General features: G+C 39.6%; 2 protein-coding genes across 23 annotated transcripts in view; one reads left to right on the top strand and one right to left on the bottom strand.

Moving 5' to 3' along the window:
- The window catches only part of LOC127054628 (uncharacterized), a 600,194-nt gene that overhangs the window by 394,403 nt on the left and 185,027 nt on the right, over positions 1-20,764 (top strand). The window lies entirely within an intron of this gene.
- ROBO2 (roundabout guidance receptor 2) overlaps positions 1-20,764 on the bottom strand; it is a 1,593,247-nt gene that overhangs the window by 161,942 nt on the left and 1,410,541 nt on the right. For all 22 annotated transcript variants that reach the window (XM_050956226.1, XM_050956216.1, XM_050956330.1 and 19 more), the window contains one exon: positions 6,198-6,336. In XM_050956226.1, coding sequence (XP_050812183.1) covers positions 6,198-6,336 — 139 coding nt within the window. The remainder of the gene's footprint in view (positions 1-6,197; positions 6,337-20,764) is intronic.

The raw sequence follows: 20,764 nt of genomic DNA on the forward strand, positions 1-20,764 counted from the left end.
TGTCATGCTGTCACTTGCCCATCTTTTAGATATTCATTTTGTCTACAGCTAGACAAATATCTTTGCCTACATGGAACAAATATATATAGTAAAAGCTGTTCTTTCAGATTACTCTAAATTCAGCTGCCTAGATAAAATACAGTTCGAAATGGCTTTAGAGTCCCAAGTACTCTTTGAATGATGAGGACGTCACTTTAAGATTTTGTTTACATAAATGATAGATTTCTCTTCCCTTTACCTCATCCTTAAAGGAAGCTGAGTGGTCATAAAATGTACTAGAATGAAAGAACTAGAAGCTAAAGTAATCTTCTTATTCAGTGAACACGTAAGGTACAGGAAGGGGTAGTAGAAATCCACTCACCCACATAAACAGGGATCTGATGGGGTCAGCGACAAAGGGAGACCGTCCAAGCAGCCAGGGAGGGAGACACTTGCCAAGGGACAATAGGTAGCACCTCCCCCTGGGAGTCTCTGGAACTCATTGGCCAGCTGGGGAGTGGAAGGCCCTGATTGGCCAGCATTCTCCAGCTTCAGGATTTAATCCAGCATGGAGGCCATGTGGAGCCTGCTTCAGCTCTGTTCCAGCAGCGCACCCTACCCTTCCAAACAAGGAGTGGGAATCTGGCCAGACAGATGCGGCAGGTCTAGCTGATCACCTGTTTAGGAGATCAGGAAGGAATTTTTTCTCCTATGGGCCATTTGGCAGAAGACCAGGGAGTTTAAGTAGGAAGGTGCTTAGTATGTAACTGAGGTACTAGGGTGGAGTTGTTTATTTGTTGCAACCTGTGGCCAGTTGCCAGAGTGGCTAATGAATGGTTCCCAGAGGTAAGAAACCTGGGATTTTGGTGAAGGACACTGGGTTCTTGTGATAGGGTCAGACCCTGTGGCCCTGCTACATCCTCTGTTCTCCTTGGATGGCGGCGGGGGAGGAGGGAGATGGAAGGTGCTAAGACTCAGAGAAAGCTGACTCCTGGAGGGTAGACTGAGGAGAGCCTACTCTGCTTTATGGGTTACATGGTAAGGAGCCCTGTAACTCCTGCAGTGGAACCAAATAAACGCCTGGTATAGCAGAGTATGGGTGGTAGATGGGTAGCCTCACCTGTGATAAAGTTTAATTAAAGTTGTGATCTTATGCTTAATTCCATGCATGTGTCTGTCCTCATTGTCCTGCTCTGTCCACATAAAGCCTTCCCTGTACTGCCTCATCAATGTATCTCAGCCTTGACCTAAAGAACTTAGGCCAAATCCCCAGCTGGTATAAAACATTGTAGATCTATTTACTTCAATGAAGCTATGTCATCATGGAGGGGGGTGCTCTAATCCTCTCTCTAGAGAGAGCAACTTTAACATCCTTCGAATCCTTAGTCTTCCTGGTGAGATTGCTGAGAAGTGTCTGCCTGTTAGTATGACATTGATCCCAGAAAAAAATAATGGAATGACTGATGCTAACTACCTAAACCAAAGGACTCAACTAAAAGAGTTAAAAAAAGATTGGCATTAATTATGTTACTGTAATCCGCACACCTGGGTGTCGTGTTCTGTCCCATCTCGTAGTACCGAGACCACTTAGAGACAGAGATTAATGAGTCTGCTCCACAGCCTTAGCTAATGGCCATATGGCTTTTAGTTCATGCAATAGAAGCTCACGCACTAAGACCAGAGGCCCCAGATTCTATCCCCCCACTGACAACAGAGGATCTGTTGGCGTTACAAGTGAGGACTCATCTGGGAAGTCTCTGAAGCTCGGGACGTGCTTGCTCAGCTAGGGGAAGTATGCAACCCACACACCTCCTGGGTGTGGTGTTCTGTCCTTTCTGGTGCCATCGAGCCCACTTAGAGGAAGAGACTAATGAATCTGCTCTACAACCTTAGCTAAGAGCTATAAGCTTATAGTTCATGCAGTAAAGGCTCATGCATTTAGCTCCAAAGGCCCCAGGTTCAATCCTGTCCACCAATGACCAGGATCTGTCAGCGTTGCATTACCAACCTGGGTTTATGGAAAATACATATTACCAAAAAAAATTAATATAATATTCTCAGACATCTGAAAGGCATTTGACTTGGAATCATAATTTTGGATAAAGAATATAGAATAATACAAAATCAACATGGCACATAATAAACAGACTAAAAACTGGTTTACTGATAGATATCAAAATACAATTGTAAATGAGGGATCATCATAAAGTAGGTGTTTTTCTAATGAGATCAAACAGGGATTGGTTCTTGGCACTATACTATTTAATATCTTTATCAATGACCTGGAAGGACACACAAACCCATTACTGATAAAGTCTGCAAATGATGTAAATATTGGTGGACTGGTAAATAATGAAGAAGAGAGGTCACTGATACAGAGTAATCTGGATCGCTTGGTAAGAGGGGCACAAACAAACAGGGCCAAACATAAGGTTATACATTTAAGAATGCAGGCCACATTTATAAGAGGAGGAAGAATCTATCCTGGGAAGCAGTAAATCTGAAAAAGACTTGGGCATTATGTAGAAGGTCAGACTAGACCTTCTGGTCTTAAAATGAATGAATCTAAGTATCATTGTAGCAGCTTGTGATGTTCTAAGGACTAAGATGAAGATTCTAACATTGTACCTTCCAATTATAAATGCAAAAAACCTGTTAATGCAATGTTAAACTGCACTATAAAAACACAACATCTGCAGTATTCTCTGCTGGCTAAACCTGGTTATGATCAGAATGTTAGCATGCATCTTCCTTCCATTTATGTAAACAATGAAAACCAGTTTTGTGTGTGTGTTATGAAAGCCCGGTGGATGTTTTAAAATCAAACTTTTCCTAAGAAGAAATCATATTTGGATATGAAATTAAAGGTAATGCATCTCACAATAGTTAAAATATGAAAAGAAAGAGAAGAGCATATAGGCAGTAAGAATGAATATGATCTAATGCAGTGTTTCCCAAACTTCGGATGCCGCTTGTTTAGGGAAAGCCCCTGGCAGGCCAGGCTGGTTTGTTTACTTGCCACGTCCACAGGTCCAGCCGATTGTGGCTCCCAACGGCTGCAGTTTGCTGCTCCAGGCCAATGGGAGCCAATACGTCCCTCGGCCCGCGCCACTTCCAGCAGCCCCCATTGGCCTGGAGCAGTGAATCGTGGTCAGTAGGAGCCGCGATCAGCTGGACCTGCGGATGCAGCAGGTAAACAAACCAGCCTGGCCCGCCAGGGGCTTTCCCTACACAAGTGGCATCCCAAGTTTGGGAAACACTGATCTAATGAAATATAAAACTTAATTGCAAACCACCATCAGTTCAGAATCTGAAATTTCTACTTACAAGACTGACTTAATAGTAATAACAATGATTAAAAAACAAAACAAAACACCTGAACACAATAGATGTCCTAAGCATGAAAGTATATGCAGTGAAATAAAAATCAAAAACAAAAGGACATCTTGATCTGCCCACACATCAAAATCCCAAGTTTGATGTCAATATTCTAATCATAAGCTTCCCTGACGCTGGTTCTCACACTAGATATACATACATTTGTTACTGCATTTGGAACAAAAGCTCTGTCAAAAATCTCTCTTTATTTTAAGCTGCAAAGTAAAGATATATTTTAATAGCTATAAACACGCATTCTATTCAAATGGTACATTCAACATGTGTAACAAATTTAAGGTTATTTGTTCTATTCTGTTTTTTGTCATTTTATTAATTTTTTGGGTGGTGGGGGGAATTAACAACCCAATCTTGAAAATATTACTGAGAGTATTGTTGCACCATGAGTTGCTACCATTGACTTCAATGGACCTGTGCACAACAGTAGATGCTACATTTGGCAATAGTGTTTGCAGGATCAGTTCCTAAAATATTAGTCTTACCACATTACGTGCAAATACATTACAGTATACCCAAATTCAATATGTATTATCATTACATTAGTTTTGATGTCACAATATATCACTAGTAGGAATGTTACAGGAAGAAACAAATTCCAGTTAATACATTTTTTAAAGAACTCAATTATTAATTATTATTATTATTATTATCTGGTGAAAAAATAAAAGCCAAACATTAAATATTTTAAAATCCAGAAGGTAGGAGTTCTTTATTAGCCTGAAATCTTTATCAAACTTGGCAGTTAAAGCAACAAGATCAGCAGTTTTCTATTGGTGGGGTATGAATCAAAAGTAGATCACGAAGGAGCAATAGATTGGTCATACCCTCCAAACCGAGAGCAGCAAAATCTTTGGATTAATATGTATGCATCCAGGAAGAAAGAGTGGTATGTTTATAATAGATCCTTGTAGTATGCTTTTTTTGAGTACCCAATTTCAGACACCTTAATGGGGCCTGATTTTCAGATGCTGGTTGCTGAGCATTTTCTAAAAATCAGGCTTCTTTAAGTTGTCTTAAGTTAAGCACACATAAATTGAAGCACATGAAAACTGAGGCCCGCAAAGGCTACAACTATTCTATGAGCTAGGGTTGTGATTCCCCTGCTCACAGGCACACACACGCGATAACTTGATGACAGTATAAATGGTAGGGTAGCTGTGGTACCAAGGGCGGCAGAAGTGGAGGCACAGCTTAGCCGTGCAGAGTATTTTCCCATCAGTTTCAGCAGTGCTTCAACTCTGCACAGTTAAACTCTGCCATGCTGCCATTGCCCGCACTAGTACCACAGCTACACTTCTATTTATACCTGTGCTAGCCCTCATTGAGCTCTCATTGTGTACATGAGCAGGAGAATGAGACCCTAGCTCATAGTACAGGCATGGTCAGAGTCACTTTTGGTCAACAGATGAAGGTGTTACGAGGCCTTCAGTCTACCAAAGGGAAGTCAGGGTAGGGATAGGTAAAGTTTACTACATGTCAAACAAAATGTTCTTGCTACCTTTCACAACATCTTATCACAACACAAGCTCATACGGAGAATAATGGAGCAAGCCACAGAAACCCCCCCCCGAAAATTATTTATTAATACCTCAGAAAAAAACAAACCTCTCAATACAATGAAATGTCCATTTTCCATAGAGAGTATTATTCTATTGACAAGGTACATGCTAACGAAATACCTACACATGGTTTTGTGCTATTTTTCATGTCACTTTACTTGTCTATATACAGAACATTTCAAGAAGAATGAGAAAAGACAATATAATGAGTATGACACAGTATACTGTTTATGCGGGAGATGAACAACGGGTTGGATGATGAATGCAAACTACCTTAACGTTATTTCTACTTGTATATCAACAACAACATGTCGTGACCAAATATTTTACCATTGCTGGAAAAATGAACATTGTTTTTGTTTGTGCTTGGTCAGGTAAGGAGAAATGTTTGGTTGCTGATCATGACCGCTCCTGCTGATTCTCCTCCCAGGGAAACCAATGGGAACTTTGCAATTCATTTTAGTGGGAACACCCTTAATGTGTTCACAGCTGGAGTTCTTTTCTCATCCTTCATTTGCTCAGTCCTCTACAGTTCTAGCACTTGAAATTATTATACAAATATTCACCTCTCTATTAATAACTACCTTTTCAAGGTGTTGCCTTATTTTTCACTTTCACCGGGGAAATATGTTTTTCAAGTTAAACTAAGTCTGTTGTGTTAGTGGTTTCCTGCCTTTCCTCCTGCCAGAACATCTGTTACTAATGACTGAACCCTCTTAAATTTATTTTCTCTACTTCTGGCACTTTGTTTCTTTCTTTCCAAAATATTCCAGAAAAGACAGACTTATTTTCTAGCCTCAAACCATTGTGCAAAACTGGAGAACAGCCAGCAAACCCTTCCAGCCTGCCTTATTTTTATGCCTTCCAACTACTGTTTCCAAGTGGTATGTAAGCACTCTGCTCTGTTTGCCTCCTATACAGCATCTGTAAGTTATTCTCTGGAATATCAGCTTTCTAAAGTACTTATTATTGTTTCTGGGGGCTCATCAGATTTGTTCTTCAAGTGGAGTGAATGTCCATTTGGGCAAAATAACTCTCCACCACTCCTCTTCCCAAGACCCTTTTCCATGGGTCATCATACCCCAAGTGATTTTCCTTAGTTCACCAGCTCAGGAGCATATTTGATAGGGTAATTTGACCAACAGGTAATAAATTTCCTTACCTATTATATCTGATTACTAGGGTTTTACACTAGAGAACAAAGCAATCGGGGTTAACCAGAGAGGAGAGACTGACAATGGGAACAGGAATGGTTACTCTTACCTTCCTCTTGGCAAATCCACATCATCTTTCTTCCACCGGACTGTTGGCTGAGGATCCCCCTGGACCTGACATCGGAATTCTACAGCTTCTTCCTCCAGAACCACTTGGTTAATTGGTCTCCTGAGAAACGTGGGTCGTTCTTGAAAGAGATTTTAAAATGATATGTAGTAAGTTGGGTTGACTACATTAAAATATTTCAGATACAGATATAGATGAATTGATGAAGATGTGATTGTTTATAAGTTGCACAGATACACTCAATAGTTGAGAACAAGGAAGGAACGTCAGTGGCTGCCACAACATATTCTGCATAAAACATAAACATAAAACAGGGGCAGCAAAACTACATAATCAGCTGCCACAGAAAAAGTAGCTTTACAAAGAGAACAAATATTTTAACTGTATCTACTCTCGTTCTAAATGTGCAACAACAAGCTACGAAATACTAAGTCTATGGCTACACTGTGAGCAACCACGCAGGGGGGCAAGCAAAAAACATCCCATTCTTGCTAATTTCACAATAGCTACACACAGTCACAGTTGCATTCCCTGCACTCTGGGTAGTGTACAGACAGTTTGTGGAAAATGAGAATCAGAAAATGTGGCAGGGAAGTGGGATCACTGCCCTCTTCCTCTGTACCATGCCACAGAGTAGCACTAGTGCACCAGGATCAGTAATCCACTAAGAGATGGAGTAGATTGCCAACCTACAAGGAGCAGTCCAGACAGAGATTCATAGAATCACAAAAATATAGGGCTGAAAGGGAACTCAAGTCCAGCTCCCTGGGCTGAGGCAGGACCACATAAACCTAGACCATCCCTGACAGGGTATAGAACCAACACTCATGAGAAAGGCACCAGAACTGTTGGGGGGGCGGGGAATAGAAAGGAAACTGTAGTCAGCCAGGGGAGATATCACCCTGAGCAGGAAACAACTGGAGCGACTCCTGAATCCGCAATGGGAACTCCCATCCAGGAGATCACAACGCCCAACACTACAGGAAATGCATTGAACTTCCAGGGTAGGCCTGACAGAGTTAGCCTGATTCAGCTATCCAGGTAGAAGGACTCCTAGAAAACTGCTACTTAGAGAGAAGGTACTGCAGGCCTTTTCTACTCTGAGTTGGCTCTGGAAGCAGTTATTCTCAGGTGCATTGGTACATTTATTTTCCTTTTGATCCCATATCAGAAGACCCACAATGGGCAGGGGCCCCCTTCCAAGGACTAAGAAACTGAAGCTGAACATAAGCCACCCAGTGTAGATAAGTGGGTATGGTCAGGGTCTTCCATCATCTGGGATAAAAACCTAATGGGACTCCTTTACACCATCTCTGACAAATGTTTGTTTAACCTGTTCTTAAAAACCTCCAGTGACAGGGATTCCACAACCTCTCCTGATGACCTAATTCCAGTGATTAACTATCCTTACAGTTAGAAAGTTTTTCCTAATATCTAACCTACATATACCCTGCTGAAGACTGAGACTATTACTTTTTGTCCTATCTTCAGTAGACATGAAGAACAATCGATCACCATCCTCTTTATTACAGCCATTAAATATATTTGAAGACTTAACAGGTCCCCACCTCAGTCTTCCTATATCAAGACTAAAAATGCCCAGTATTTCCTCATAAGTCAAGTTTTCTAAACCTTTGATCATTTTTGTTGCTTTCCCCCTTATATCTGTCTGAGTGCTCCTCCTTACTCTGCTCCACCCCATATGCAGGGAGTTTTTTAAAACCTACAGTCTAGCCATAATAATAAAGGATTTGCCAAGCAATATTAGTCTAATAGGCTATTTAATGTGGCAGTCTGCCTTTCATGATAATCAATACTTGATACTGTAGAGGAAAGTGAAAACACCCTGCAGTACATCTAGACCTGATCTACACCACTAAAGCCACCACAAGAAACTAATGTGGCTGTCGATTAATTGTCATTAATTCATGCTATTAACTCAAAAATATTAATGTGATTAATTTCAATTTTAATTGCACTGTTAAGCAATAGAATACCAGGTGAAAATTATTAAATATTTTTGATGTTTTTCTACATTTTCAAATATATTGGTTTCAATTACAACAATGAATACAAAGAGTACGGTGCTCACTTTATATTAACATAAGAACGGCCGTACCGGGTCAGACCAAAGGTCCATCTAGCCCAGTATCTGTCTACCAAGAGGGGCCAATGCCAGGTGCCCCAGAAGGAGTGAAGCTAATAGGCAATGATCAAGTGATCTCTTTCCTGCCATCCATCTCCATCCTCTGATGAACAGAGGCTAGGGACACCATTCTTTACCCTTCCTGGCTAATAGCCATTTATGGACTTAGCCACCATGAATTTATCCAGTTCCCTTTTAAACATTGCTATAGTCCCAGCCTTCACAACCTCCTCAGGAGTTCCACAAGTTGACTGTGCGCTGTGTGAAGAAGAACTTTCTTTTATTTGTTTTAAACCTGCTACCTATTAATTTCATTTGGTGACCCCTAGTTCTTGTATTATGGGAATAAGTAAATAACTTTTCCTTATCCACTTTCTCCACATCACTCATGATTTTATATACCTCTATCATATCCCCCTTTAGTTTCCTCTTTTCCAAGCTGAAGAGGCCTTGCCTCTTTAATCTTTCCTCGTATGGGACCCTCTCCAAACCCCTAATCATTTCAGTTGCCCTTTCTGAACCTTTTCTAGTGCTAGAATATCTTTTTTGAGGTGAGAAGACCACATCTGTACACAGTATTCGAGATGGGGGTGTACCATGGATTTATATAAGGGCAATAATATATTCTCAGTCTTATTCTCTATCCTCTTTTTAATGATTCCTAACATCCTGTTTGCTTTTTTGACCACCTCTGTGCACTGTGTGGACATCTTCAGAGAACTATCCACAATGACGCCAAGATCTTTTTCCGGACTTGTTTTAGCTAAATTAGCCCTCATCATATTGTATGTATAGTCGGGGTTATTTTTTCCAATGTGCATTACTTTACATTTATCCACATTAAATTTCATTTGCTATTTTGTTGCCCAATCACTTAGTTTTAGTTTTTATTATTTTTGATTACTAATTTTTGCCCTCTAATAATGATGAACAGAAGAAATAGTATTTTTTCAATTCACTTAATACAAGTAATGTAGTGCAATCTCTTTATTGTGAAAGTGCAACTTACAGATGTAGATTTTTTTTGTTACATAACTACACTCAATAACAAAACAATGTAAAACTTTAGAGCCTGCAAGTCCACTAAGTCCTACTCCTTGTTCAGCCAATTGCAAAGACAAACAGCTCATTTATATTTACGGGATATAATGCCACTTACTTATTACTTACAATGTCACCTGAAAGTGAGAACAAGCATTTGCATGGCACTGTTTCAGCTGGCATTGCAAGGTATTTACGTGCCAGATATGCTAAACATTTGTGTGCCCCTTCATGTTTCGGCCACCATTTCAGGGTACATGCTTCCACGCTGATGATGCTCGTTAAAAAAAAATGCATTAATTAAATTTGTCACTGAACTCTTTGGAGGAGAATAATGTCTCCTGCTCTGTTTTACCTGCATTCTGCCATATATTTCATGTTATAGAAGTCTCGGATGATGACCTAGCACTTGTTGTTTGTTTTATGAACACTTGCACTGCAGATTTGACAAAATAGAAAGAAGTTACCAATGTGAGATTGCTAAAGATAGCTAAGGCACTTGAAAATCAACCTTCTGCTGGAGGCATCTGACTCAGATGATGAAAACGAACATGCATCAGTCTGTACTACTTCGGATAGTTATTGAGCAGAACCCATCATCAGCATGGATGCATGTCCTCGGGAATACTGGTTGAAGCATGAAGGGATATATGAATCTTTACGGCATTTGGCACATAAATATCTTGTGACGCTGGCTACAACAGTGCATGGGAACACCTGTTCTCACTTTCAGGTGACATTGTAAACAAGAAGTGGGCTGCATTATCTCCTGCAAATGTAAACAAATTTGTTTGTCTGAGTGACTGACCGAACAAGAAGTAGGACTGCATGGACTTGTAGGCACTAAAGTTTTACATTATTTTATTTTTGAGTGCAGGTTATTTTTAACATAATTGTACATTTGTAAATTCAATGTTCATGATAAAGAGATAGCACTACAGTACTTGCAATGGGGGAATTGAAAAATACTATTTTGTTTTTACAGTGCAAATATTTGTAATACAAATAAGTATAAAGTGAGCACTGTACACTTTCTGTGTTGTACTTGAAATCAATATATTTGAAAATGTAGAAAACATCCAAAATATGTAAATAAATGGTATTCTATTATTGTTTAGCAGCGTGATTAATCATGCAATTAATCACGATTAATTTTTTTAATGCTATGACAGCCCTAGAAACAAAATGATGCCCTGAATAATTAGTTTTGCTTAGCCTTGCTATTCTAGCATGCACAGCTACAAAAATTATTATTTGTTAGAATCTTATCCAGTCCTGTTTCAAATTTAGTCTCAAGCCAAATTCTGACCTCAGTTATACTGGGACAAATCCAAGGTAATTTCATTTCAAGACATATCACTGACTTTAGTCTCAAAGTTGCCTATGCTTCACCCAAATTTAGTTCCAACATTCCTCCACCAAACACACACTTTTACTATTATAAACTATATAGATCACAATTAAAGAGGGCACAGTAAGAGTCATTCACACTACAGAGAGTGATTTAAAAATAAAGGGGCTTGTCACGCATTGCAGCCCATATTTCAGTCTCAGTGAGCTGAGAGGTTACATTAAATGAATCCAGATTTACACTATAAATATGATCAGAATCTGGCTCATAAAGTTTGGCTTCATGACTTCCTGTAGCATTGAATTTCACAGGTTGACTACATTATGTGGTTGCATGCTATTTTTTTTACAGTGAATAGAATGGACAATATTAACTAAATGAGCAGCCACTCGATGTTTTGTTGCATTCTCATTGTTTAATGGGTGGCCTCAGGCCTCATTTACTGCACACAGTTCAAATCCTGCTGTGAGAAAAAAATATTTTCTTAATTCATTAGCTATTAAATTCATGGGCTTTTCTATGGCACTAATCACTATAGTATCTGAGTGCTTCACAAAAATAATAAATTAATTTTTCCATCACCTCATGAGATGGGAAAGTAAAGCACAGAAATATTATATTTGAAAGTATCCACTACTTTTGGGATCCCAGTTTGAAGTCCCTAGGACCTCATTTTCCATGTAGTTAGCACTACACAGCACTTTAAATGGTCAAAGTGCAGCTCACACTGACTTCATTTGAAGCCGTGAGTGCTCTGCACTTCTGCAAATCAGATCTCAGATCAGGCATCTGAAAAATGAGGATCACACAAGTAGTGTCCACCTGTGAAAGGCAAAGAGATTTTAAAACTCTATTCTGGCACATCTGTGTTATTCTTCTGACTACATATATGTGCGTATGTGTGCAAACATATGTGATGTTGCTTGTTTATATTGTTGAGTGTGTATTTGATTGAAAGAATACATAAGCACGCGCGCGCGCACACGCACATCAGAGACATCCATATAGCTAATATGTGCAGATTTGCAAGCACAAAATGCAATGCAAAGCTCCAGATGGTCCATTATTTCATTAAAAATGTAATATTTATTAAATTCTTATCTGTTGCTGTATATGCCTACACAGAATGAACCACAAAAAATATCCCAACACATTTTCAGAAGAAACTTGTTGATATGTCAGTAACTGGCTCAAAGGTCTTAAGGAAGAATACTTCCTTCTGCATCAGGCAGTTTAAGAGCATAGAATCAAAGGAATACATGGTTGAAAGGGACTTCAAGAGATCACTGAGTTGAGCCCTCTGCACTGAGGCAGGACCAAGTATAGTTTGAAAGCATGTTAGAAAGGCAGCATACATAGGTGCCACCTCTGTGAGCGCTCCAGCCCTGGAGCACCCACAAAAAAAAAGAGTGAGTGCTGAACACCCACTGGCAGCTCCCCCGATCAATACCACCTCCTCCCCCACCCCAGTGCCTCCCATCCGCCATGGATCAGCTGTTCCGAGGCAGGCAGGAGGCGCTGGGGGGAGAAGAGAGGGATGCTTGGCGGAGGGGGCGAGGCAACGAGAGGCAAGGAAGAAGCAGGGCAGAGGCAGGTTGGGAGCAGGAAGAGGCAGGGTGGGGGTGAGGCCTTGGGGAAGGGGTGGAGTGGGGTTGGGGACTGGGACTGCACATTAGAAAGTCGGTGCCTGTGGCAGCATCTAAGAATTGGATATTTTCCACAACTGTTAAGAACTTGCTGGAAAATAAATAACTGTGTAAGTGCAGACCACAGTTATCAAGGACAAACAAATTACAATAGTTGTTATTTCCAGTTTGCCATCATCTCTGCATTTTGCATAGTGCGAATGAGGAAAAAACAAGTTCTCTCTTATATTGTTTTCTGCATTTTGTATCACTCATACAGGCCACCGAATATGTCCAATAGCTAATTATACAGATATAGAGTGATCAGAGTGAATGCCATTGGCAATGCAAATAACATTCTTTATGTGAGATTAACTGGATTTGAATCACCTGCATAACTTGCTTACAATATTAATCTCTCAAGAGACAGAACGGTGCTTGCCAGTGCATGATAATAAAATTTGTTTCTCACAAAGGCAAGTAAAATCCAGTTTCAGATCAGAACTTTGGAAAATATGACTTATTTTTTAAAGCTTTGGCCATTAATAAAGTCTAGAGGTGTAATTAAACATTGTAATTCTGTCAACAATATTCAGAACACAATATATCTGAGAAAATAGCAGGAAAGAGTGATAAATTAAAATCATAGCCATGTATAAAAGTTTTAATGTAGCCATTTTAAAAGCTTGAACTGCGTAAATAAAGTGTCCATCGCCCAAGCTATGCTTCACTGATGAATATTCTTTGAAGAGGACTATAAAATAGGTCATGATTATATGTCATGTCAGCTGGTTGTACTATTACTAGTGTGACCTTTTTAACTTCAGAATAAACTTTGCTCGCAATTATAAAAGTAGCTTGTTAATGTAATCAGAAAACCAGATAGATACCTACAGTATGCTGCAGCACCTTAGACAGTCACTTTGAGAACAATTGGATTAAGTAGTTCACTGGACATTAAGACAAAATCCTACAGAACCCTTCCTACCCAGATCAGAAGGAGAATCCTGTTCTTTCTTTGGAGGATGATGATCAATGATTAGGGCCCTACTAAATTCACAGTCCATTTTGGTCAATTTTAAGGTCACAGGATTTTTAAAATTGTAAATTTAATTATTTCAGCTATTTACATCTTAAATGTCATGCTGTTGAAATAGCAGAGGTCCTGACCCATAAAGAAGTTGTGTGTGTATGTGCGCAGGGGTTAGGGAAGGGGGTTGCAAGGTTATTGTGAAGCTGGTGGTTGTGGTACTTATATCTGCACTGCTGCTTGCAGCAGTGCTGTCTTTGGAGCTAGGCAGCTGGTGAGAGTGGCTGCTGGCCAGGAGCCCAGCTCTGAAGGCAGAGCTGCTGCCAGTATCAGCGCAGAAGGATGGCATGGTATGGTATTGTCACCCTTACTTCTGCGCTGCTGCTGTAGAGCTGGGCCCCCAGTCAGCAGTCATCACTCTCTGGCTTCCCAGCTCTGAAGGCAGCAGTGCAGAAGTAAGGGTGGCGTTTTATGGTATTGCCACCCTTACTTCTGCGCTGCTGATGCCAGGGCGCTGCCTTCAGAGCTGGATGCCTGGCCAACAGCCACCACTCTCTGGCCACCTATCACAGAATTAAGGGTGGCAATACTGTGACCTTCCCAAAATAATGTTGTGACCTCCCTGCAACTCCCTTTTGGGTCAGGACCCCCAGTTTGAGAAACGCTTGTCTCCCCTGTGAAATCTGCATAGTATAAGGTAAAAGCACACAAAAGACCAAATTTCATAGGAGGAAGACCAGATTTCATAGTCTGTGACATGTTTTTCATGGCCACAAATTTGGTAGGGCTCTACCAATGATTCAGTCCTAGTGTGACTGAATGCACCCTATATTCACATCCTAAACACTACTGTAATAATCTTTGTACAACTATGTCTTGTGAGCTATCATCTGAAAACTAATAACTTACTGAGCCAATAATATCATGGTGAGATGTATGTAGCAACATTATTTGTAAAGTTATGACCATAAACTGAAATTATGACTAAAATGGGGTTATCAGACAAGTCTGAGAACTGGATAATCCTGTTTCTCAAAGCCAAAAGACAAACTGGCACCTCTAGTCAGGTGCCATCCAAGTTGATGGGCAATAACCTATCAAGTGGCTATTGTATGGCAAAGAAAAGAGCCAGTAACAGATCAATCTACATTTTAGCAAACAGCAACCTGGAACCTCTTTCATCATGAGACTCCATGACTCCAGCCTCACAGTGGGAATCAACATTATCTAGGGCTACCACTCAGGAAAATGCATTTAAAAGGTTGACTGGACTATAAAGGTGAGGAGCAAAAATAGCCCATGTATCTCTCCCTCTTTCTTTGTCACCTAAGACAACAAACGAAGTCACCATTTTACTCTGGGAGAGATCCTGGCCTGAAATTTGGTCAGTCCTGTTGCTGGGAGTGTGCAGTGAGAATTATATCTTGAACCAAGTCCAGTCTGTTAAGTTTTAGTTATTAGAAAGTGTTGTATCTTTCAAAAGAATGAGGAGTACTTGTGGCACCTTAGAGACTAACAAATTTATTTGGACATAAGCTTTTGTGGGCTAAAACCCATTTCATCGGATGCATGCAGTGGAAAATACAGTAGGAAGATATATATATACATGGAGACCATGAAAAGATGGGTGTTACCATACCAACTATTAACGAGACTAATCAATTAAGGTGGGCTATTATCAGCGTGAGAAAAAAACTTCTGTAGTGATAATCAGGATGGCCCATTTCCAGCAGTTGACAAGAAAGTGTGAGTAACAGCAGGGGAAAAATTAGCACAGGGAAATAGTTTTTTCTTTGTGTAATGACCCATCCACTCCCAGTCTTTATTCAAGCCTAAGTTAATGGCATCCAGTTTGCAAATTAATTCCAATTCTGCAGTTTCTGGTTGGAGTCTGTTTTTGAAGGTTTTTTTTTGGAGAATTATCTTTATTTCTCTTTTAACCATTTCTGACTTTAGCATCCTGTACTTGTACTAATTTAAAAACTATCTCTTTTCTGTTGAATAAATGTGTTTTATTTTTTAATCAAAACCAATCCAGTGTTGTGAATGGCTTTGTAACTCCAATTAAAGTAGCAGCCTGTTGGATATTTTTGCCTTACAGAAGCAATGGACCTAAACTACCTGAACTTTCCATGAGAGGGATGGACAGTGCAGAACACGTGTTTTGAGATGAAAATTTGGGACTAGGAGTGTATTGGGGTCATCCTGCAAGTAGCAACCAAGTCTTTTGGAAGCCAGAGTGTGGCTGGTGTGCTGCCAACAGGCTGCTGGGGTCGGAGTTGCTGGACAAGGACTGTGGCCACACACAGACATTCATGGTGTGACCTACCGGCTGGCAGGCTGATTGTGAGGAACCCAAGTTGAAAGCTACAACAGCAAAGCATTGCTGAAGCACTCAAGATTGTAGGGCACAGGTGACACACCCTCTCACTGGTCTGGATTGCACCCTGGAATGTGAGACCCAGTACTTATTTTTCCTTTATTTAACTAATTGTGTGTATACTGCAGTCCATTAGAGAGGCCCTGATGGTCTTCAAATATGTGTTACTGCCCTCTATATGCCCCTCAGAAAAGTTAGATGACCATGTATGGGAAGTCAAAATCTAATAAAAGGAATCCAAAATGCCTTAATATCTTTTTCTGCCAAAATAATCACTGGAGTGAAGGATGTAACATGTCCTCTACTATGTAGATTCAATCAAATTTAAAACTCTTTTTTCTTTCTTTATTGGAAAGAAATAATCATTTTTAAAGTGTTTTCACCTTCCAGTAAGAAACATGACAAACCTGTATAAAAATGCTTTTTAAAAAAAAATATTGCAAGTGTGTGAGGCGGGGGGGGGGGGGGAGGGAACTGCTTTTTCACCTAGAGATATTAATGCAAAGGAAGAACATTAGAGACATTTTTTTCCAGATCTCAGCCAGTGGAGTGAATATTTTAATTGTAGCATGATTTGGCTTACTTCCCACCCTGATAGCCTCAAAGCTCTCATTGCCAAAAATAAGTCCACAGGAGATGAAAGGATGAGTGTGGGTCATGCTATGTTTTAGAAGGTTCTTAGTGCATGCTGAGTGAGCAAGTAAAAAATATGATGACAAAAGCTGGTGTTTCTGTATTCAGGACATTCTTCCCAAGGTGTGTCTTTTCTTAGGCTATTTTTTCTTGTCATTTTGGAAGTAAAGCACTTGTGCAGCTATTGTAAACAGCTGTGCCTTATACACTATTAAGATTCTGTGAGTTTTCACAATGAAGTGGTGAGAATTGTGAAAGCTACATGTAAATGGACTGGAACCATTATTATTGAAGGTTATAAGTCTCTCCCCCTGCCCCCCACCAACACACCTCTCTCCATTGATTTCAGTAATACCTTTTTATAAATATTAGGTTCAAACATCTAAGATCTAATCAGCACTTCTTATACCTGGCTGATTATCCTATTACATCTGGATATTCTGGTAGTATCTGTGGGGTAGCAAATATTGTGACATAAACTTATCTCCTTTACAAAAAGTAAAAACTAAAATATATGGAGATATACCTATCTCATAGAGCTGGAAGGGACTCTGAAAGGCCATTGAGTCCAATCCCCTGCCTAGCAGGACCAATTTTGCCCCACATCCCTAGGTGGCCTCCTCAAGGATTGAACTCACAACTTGGGGTTTAACAGGCCAATGCTCAAACCACTGAGCTATCCCTCCCCCCCCTCAGGGTTGTGAGTATGGTATATTTGCATTCTTTATATGGAACATTTTAACTAACCAAGGCTGAATTCAGAGATGGGTCCGTCTTAGAGGAGTTTAACCTGCGTCACTTACATCTCCTTCTGGCACCCTCTCTAGTTGTGTTTCACCAACTTAAATTCCCTCTCAAAGCCTTTAATTACTTTGACTTTCTCAAGGCCTGATCAAAAAGCCTCCTGAAGTCAATGGAAAGACTGCCAATGAGTGAGCTTTGGATGAGGCCCTTAGATTTAATGACAGATTATTCACACAACATATAGCTTATGCATCCTTATGCATCATCAATGAATTGGAACTTTTGAGTCCAAGACAGTGACAAGGAGCAACTCATGCTAAGATCTTTGATGAGAGGAGTGTAGGAAGAGAAGCAATTGACAGAAGACAGTGAGAATAGTAGTTTCTATGGTACTTAATTTATACCTTCTAGTTCTTCAGACACCTTTGCATACTGATGAGTGGGTATAAGTGGTTCTGTGGGAGCCTAACTTCTAACAGAGCACAAATGAGTGCAAGATTATCTGGCTACATTCTCCATCTGAGCTCAGCACAGGAATGGAGTGAGGGGGCAAAGGTGCATTTTAAGCCACTTTTGTGCTGGCCTGTTCAGACCTGGGCACAATTTAAATCAGACTAATCTATACCTCTTACACTTCTAAATTTGGTCTTTAGAATTTAGGGGGGGAAATGAATCCATAATAAACTAAAGTAGCATGTTGCTTTTTGTGATTGAAATTTGTTTAATCGGTCATCCACCGATCCTAGATTCTGTGACAGTGTTCTTGCTCTCTTGCTGCTCTGCTATGAGATAACACCTGGAAGCCTCAGAAGACCCAAGCAAGCAGTGACCCCTGAAAAAGAGGACTGGTAAAGCCTAATGCTGTTCTGGTATCACAACTCAAAGAACAGGACTAATTTTAGGATGTGCTGCTTATAGAACCAGTTACATTTCTCAAATGTTACTGTGAAAAGTTGGACAATTTCTGCTTGCAGAGGATTCAGAATTTGACTAGGGGTGACAAAATCCTCTTTTTTTTTTTACAACAAAAATTGAAAATGCTATTAAATGTGGATAGATTTCATAAATGCACACAAAAATATCAGTTATATAAACAGAGGGCAAAGTGTAACTTGCTTGTTTTGAGAACAGTTCTAATGGGAATATTTCTGAATATTATTTAGTAATACTTGTGCATCTCAGTGGGAGGGTTCTAAACACTGCAACCTATCCACATCCCCTTTTTACTATCCCTTTATTGTGTTTTCATGTATTGCTTTATTTAAGGTCTTGGATTTATGGGCTTTTGTTTTTAAAATCCCAGACATCCTTGCTGTTCCCATCAAGCCACCGGTCACCACCATGCGGACTCAGTTTTTCCAGAGGCATTGCCTCAAGCTAAATTCACTGCATTAGGAACCCAAAAACTATCAGGAGTGACACACAAAAGGTATTATAGAAAAACTTTCAGAGCCAAAAACAAGCTACAACTGATTTCCGGAAATGTAGTATGGAACTATTCCATTTCCTAGTAGGGCAGCAACATACACTAATGCTTGCCACAGGGTTTTGTTTTATTTTTGTTTTGGATTGAGGCTTTTTTAAAAGGGAGAAGAGTGGCTAATGATAAATGACCTTTTCCCTACCATAATCAGTAGCTTCTGTATATTTGCCAGTAACATTAATAAATCCTTTTAATTTTCCAGTAAAGGCAGATTCATTTCTTGTCCAGGATTTATTTTAAGTGTCAAGGCCAACATTTTTAAACCAATCAGGGAATCCATATTTAGGCATCTAAACATTCATTTTGGTGCCTAACTTTCAGCATCCAACTTTGAACATATTGGCCTGTGTGGTACTCCTGCTGCAGAAAAAAAAAAAAAAATCCTGAAGAGCTGGAAGAATTTGGACAGCAAGGAAATTCTAAGTACAGATTTCCTTATATAGACTAACTCAATTATGTGGGATCAAAACTGCTAATTTAATTTACCATTGCCTTTATACAGTACTAGGAAGCCAGGCATAGAATGCACTTTACTGGTTGACTGCTATGATTATATCCTGTAGCAAATTTTCAGAAGATTGTAATTGACTACCTAAAAGTTTGCATATTAAGGCAAACCTAATACTTCTCATGACTTTGCAGTATAGGAATTCAAATGTATGTTTCATATGATTTTATACCTAGTATTTAATTCCTTTAACAAGTTATGGGAACCTTAGGGCTTTGCAGACTTGGACTTCAATCTGTTTAGTATCTACTGGGATTATTACCACAAATTACTAGTACTCAAAGTGATGAAGAAGAGAGGTCCTGTCTCTCTGTCTCTGTCTCTCTCTCAATCTCTAATATTATAAAATAATATAAAATAATGTTGATTTATTGGTTGTAATTGAAACTATAATCCAATACTGGTATGAGTTGCAAGGTGCTAAAGTACCATTTAAAAAAGTCATGTGATTTCATGCTTCGTCATGAAGTAAGTAGAGTGGTAGTTTACAGTCACGTAATGCTGCATCATGGCAAATCCACAGGTGGTCATGGAACTTCACTAAAGGGAACCATTTCATGCTCACAATTTGTTTGAAATGGAGAAACATATCTTGATCTGTGTGTATGTGCAAAGACTGATAACATTGTATACTTTATTAGATATGACAAACAGGGCCACAAACCAATTTTACAATCATCTTCAAGCAGAGTTTTCACGAATCCCATCTAGAAATCTTCTGCTTGTAATGAAAGGATTTACTGTCAAGACTGGGAGTGATAACATGGCCTGAGAGAACACCAGGGGAAAGAATAAATAGGATCAAGAAATGAGAGGTGATAACAGTGCAGAACTGAAGCAATTTAACAATTTGTTTATAACAAACTCAGCATTTCAGCACAGGCAATTGCATAAAGAAACTTGGATTTCTAATGATAGTATTACAGAAAACATGATCAACTTCATCCTAGTAGGACAATGCTTGAAAACAAGTGTATTAGACTGGACACTTCTACAGAAGTCTGAATGCAAACTCAGACCATCAAGCAGTGATCACTACCATCAGAATCAGACTTCATATTTCAAAATCTGCAAAAATAGTCAGAATACCATCAGTGGCCACTTTGCCCTTCATTTAGACCTAGATGACACAACAATAGAACAAGTATGGACACAGCAAAAAAACATCATTCATGCCACAAGTGAGGAGGTTTTAAAGATGAGGCTGTATCCACAAAGGACAAAAGTGGGTGACACCAAAGATCAAAATCCCATCAAAAAAAGAAAAACATCTCAAGAACATCTGAAAGCTGAAGACTGTGCTGGGCAGAAAAACAAACAGATCAACAAGGAACTAAAATGAAGAGTCAAAAAAGCTAAGAAAGAATGGCTTGAGAGAGAAGACAAAGAGCTTGAAAAAAAAATTACAGAACTTAATACCTGTAACAAGTCAGCTACGCAATGGAAGATCAACTCAAAAGATGGAAAGAACATTTTCACTACTCCACATGAATAGTCAAGTTGACCCAGATGTCCTTGAGGCCATCAGCTACAAAAGCAACAACGAAGAACACATAATGGAAGCAGAAATTAAAGCCGCAATGAGGTCCCTGAAAAACAACAAGGCCC

The sequence above is a fragment of the Gopherus flavomarginatus genome, chromosome 1 (assembly GCF_025201925.1).
Source record: "Gopherus flavomarginatus isolate rGopFla2 chromosome 1, rGopFla2.mat.asm, whole genome shotgun sequence".
Taxonomy (NCBI): Eukaryota; Metazoa; Chordata; order Testudines; family Testudinidae; genus Gopherus; species Gopherus flavomarginatus.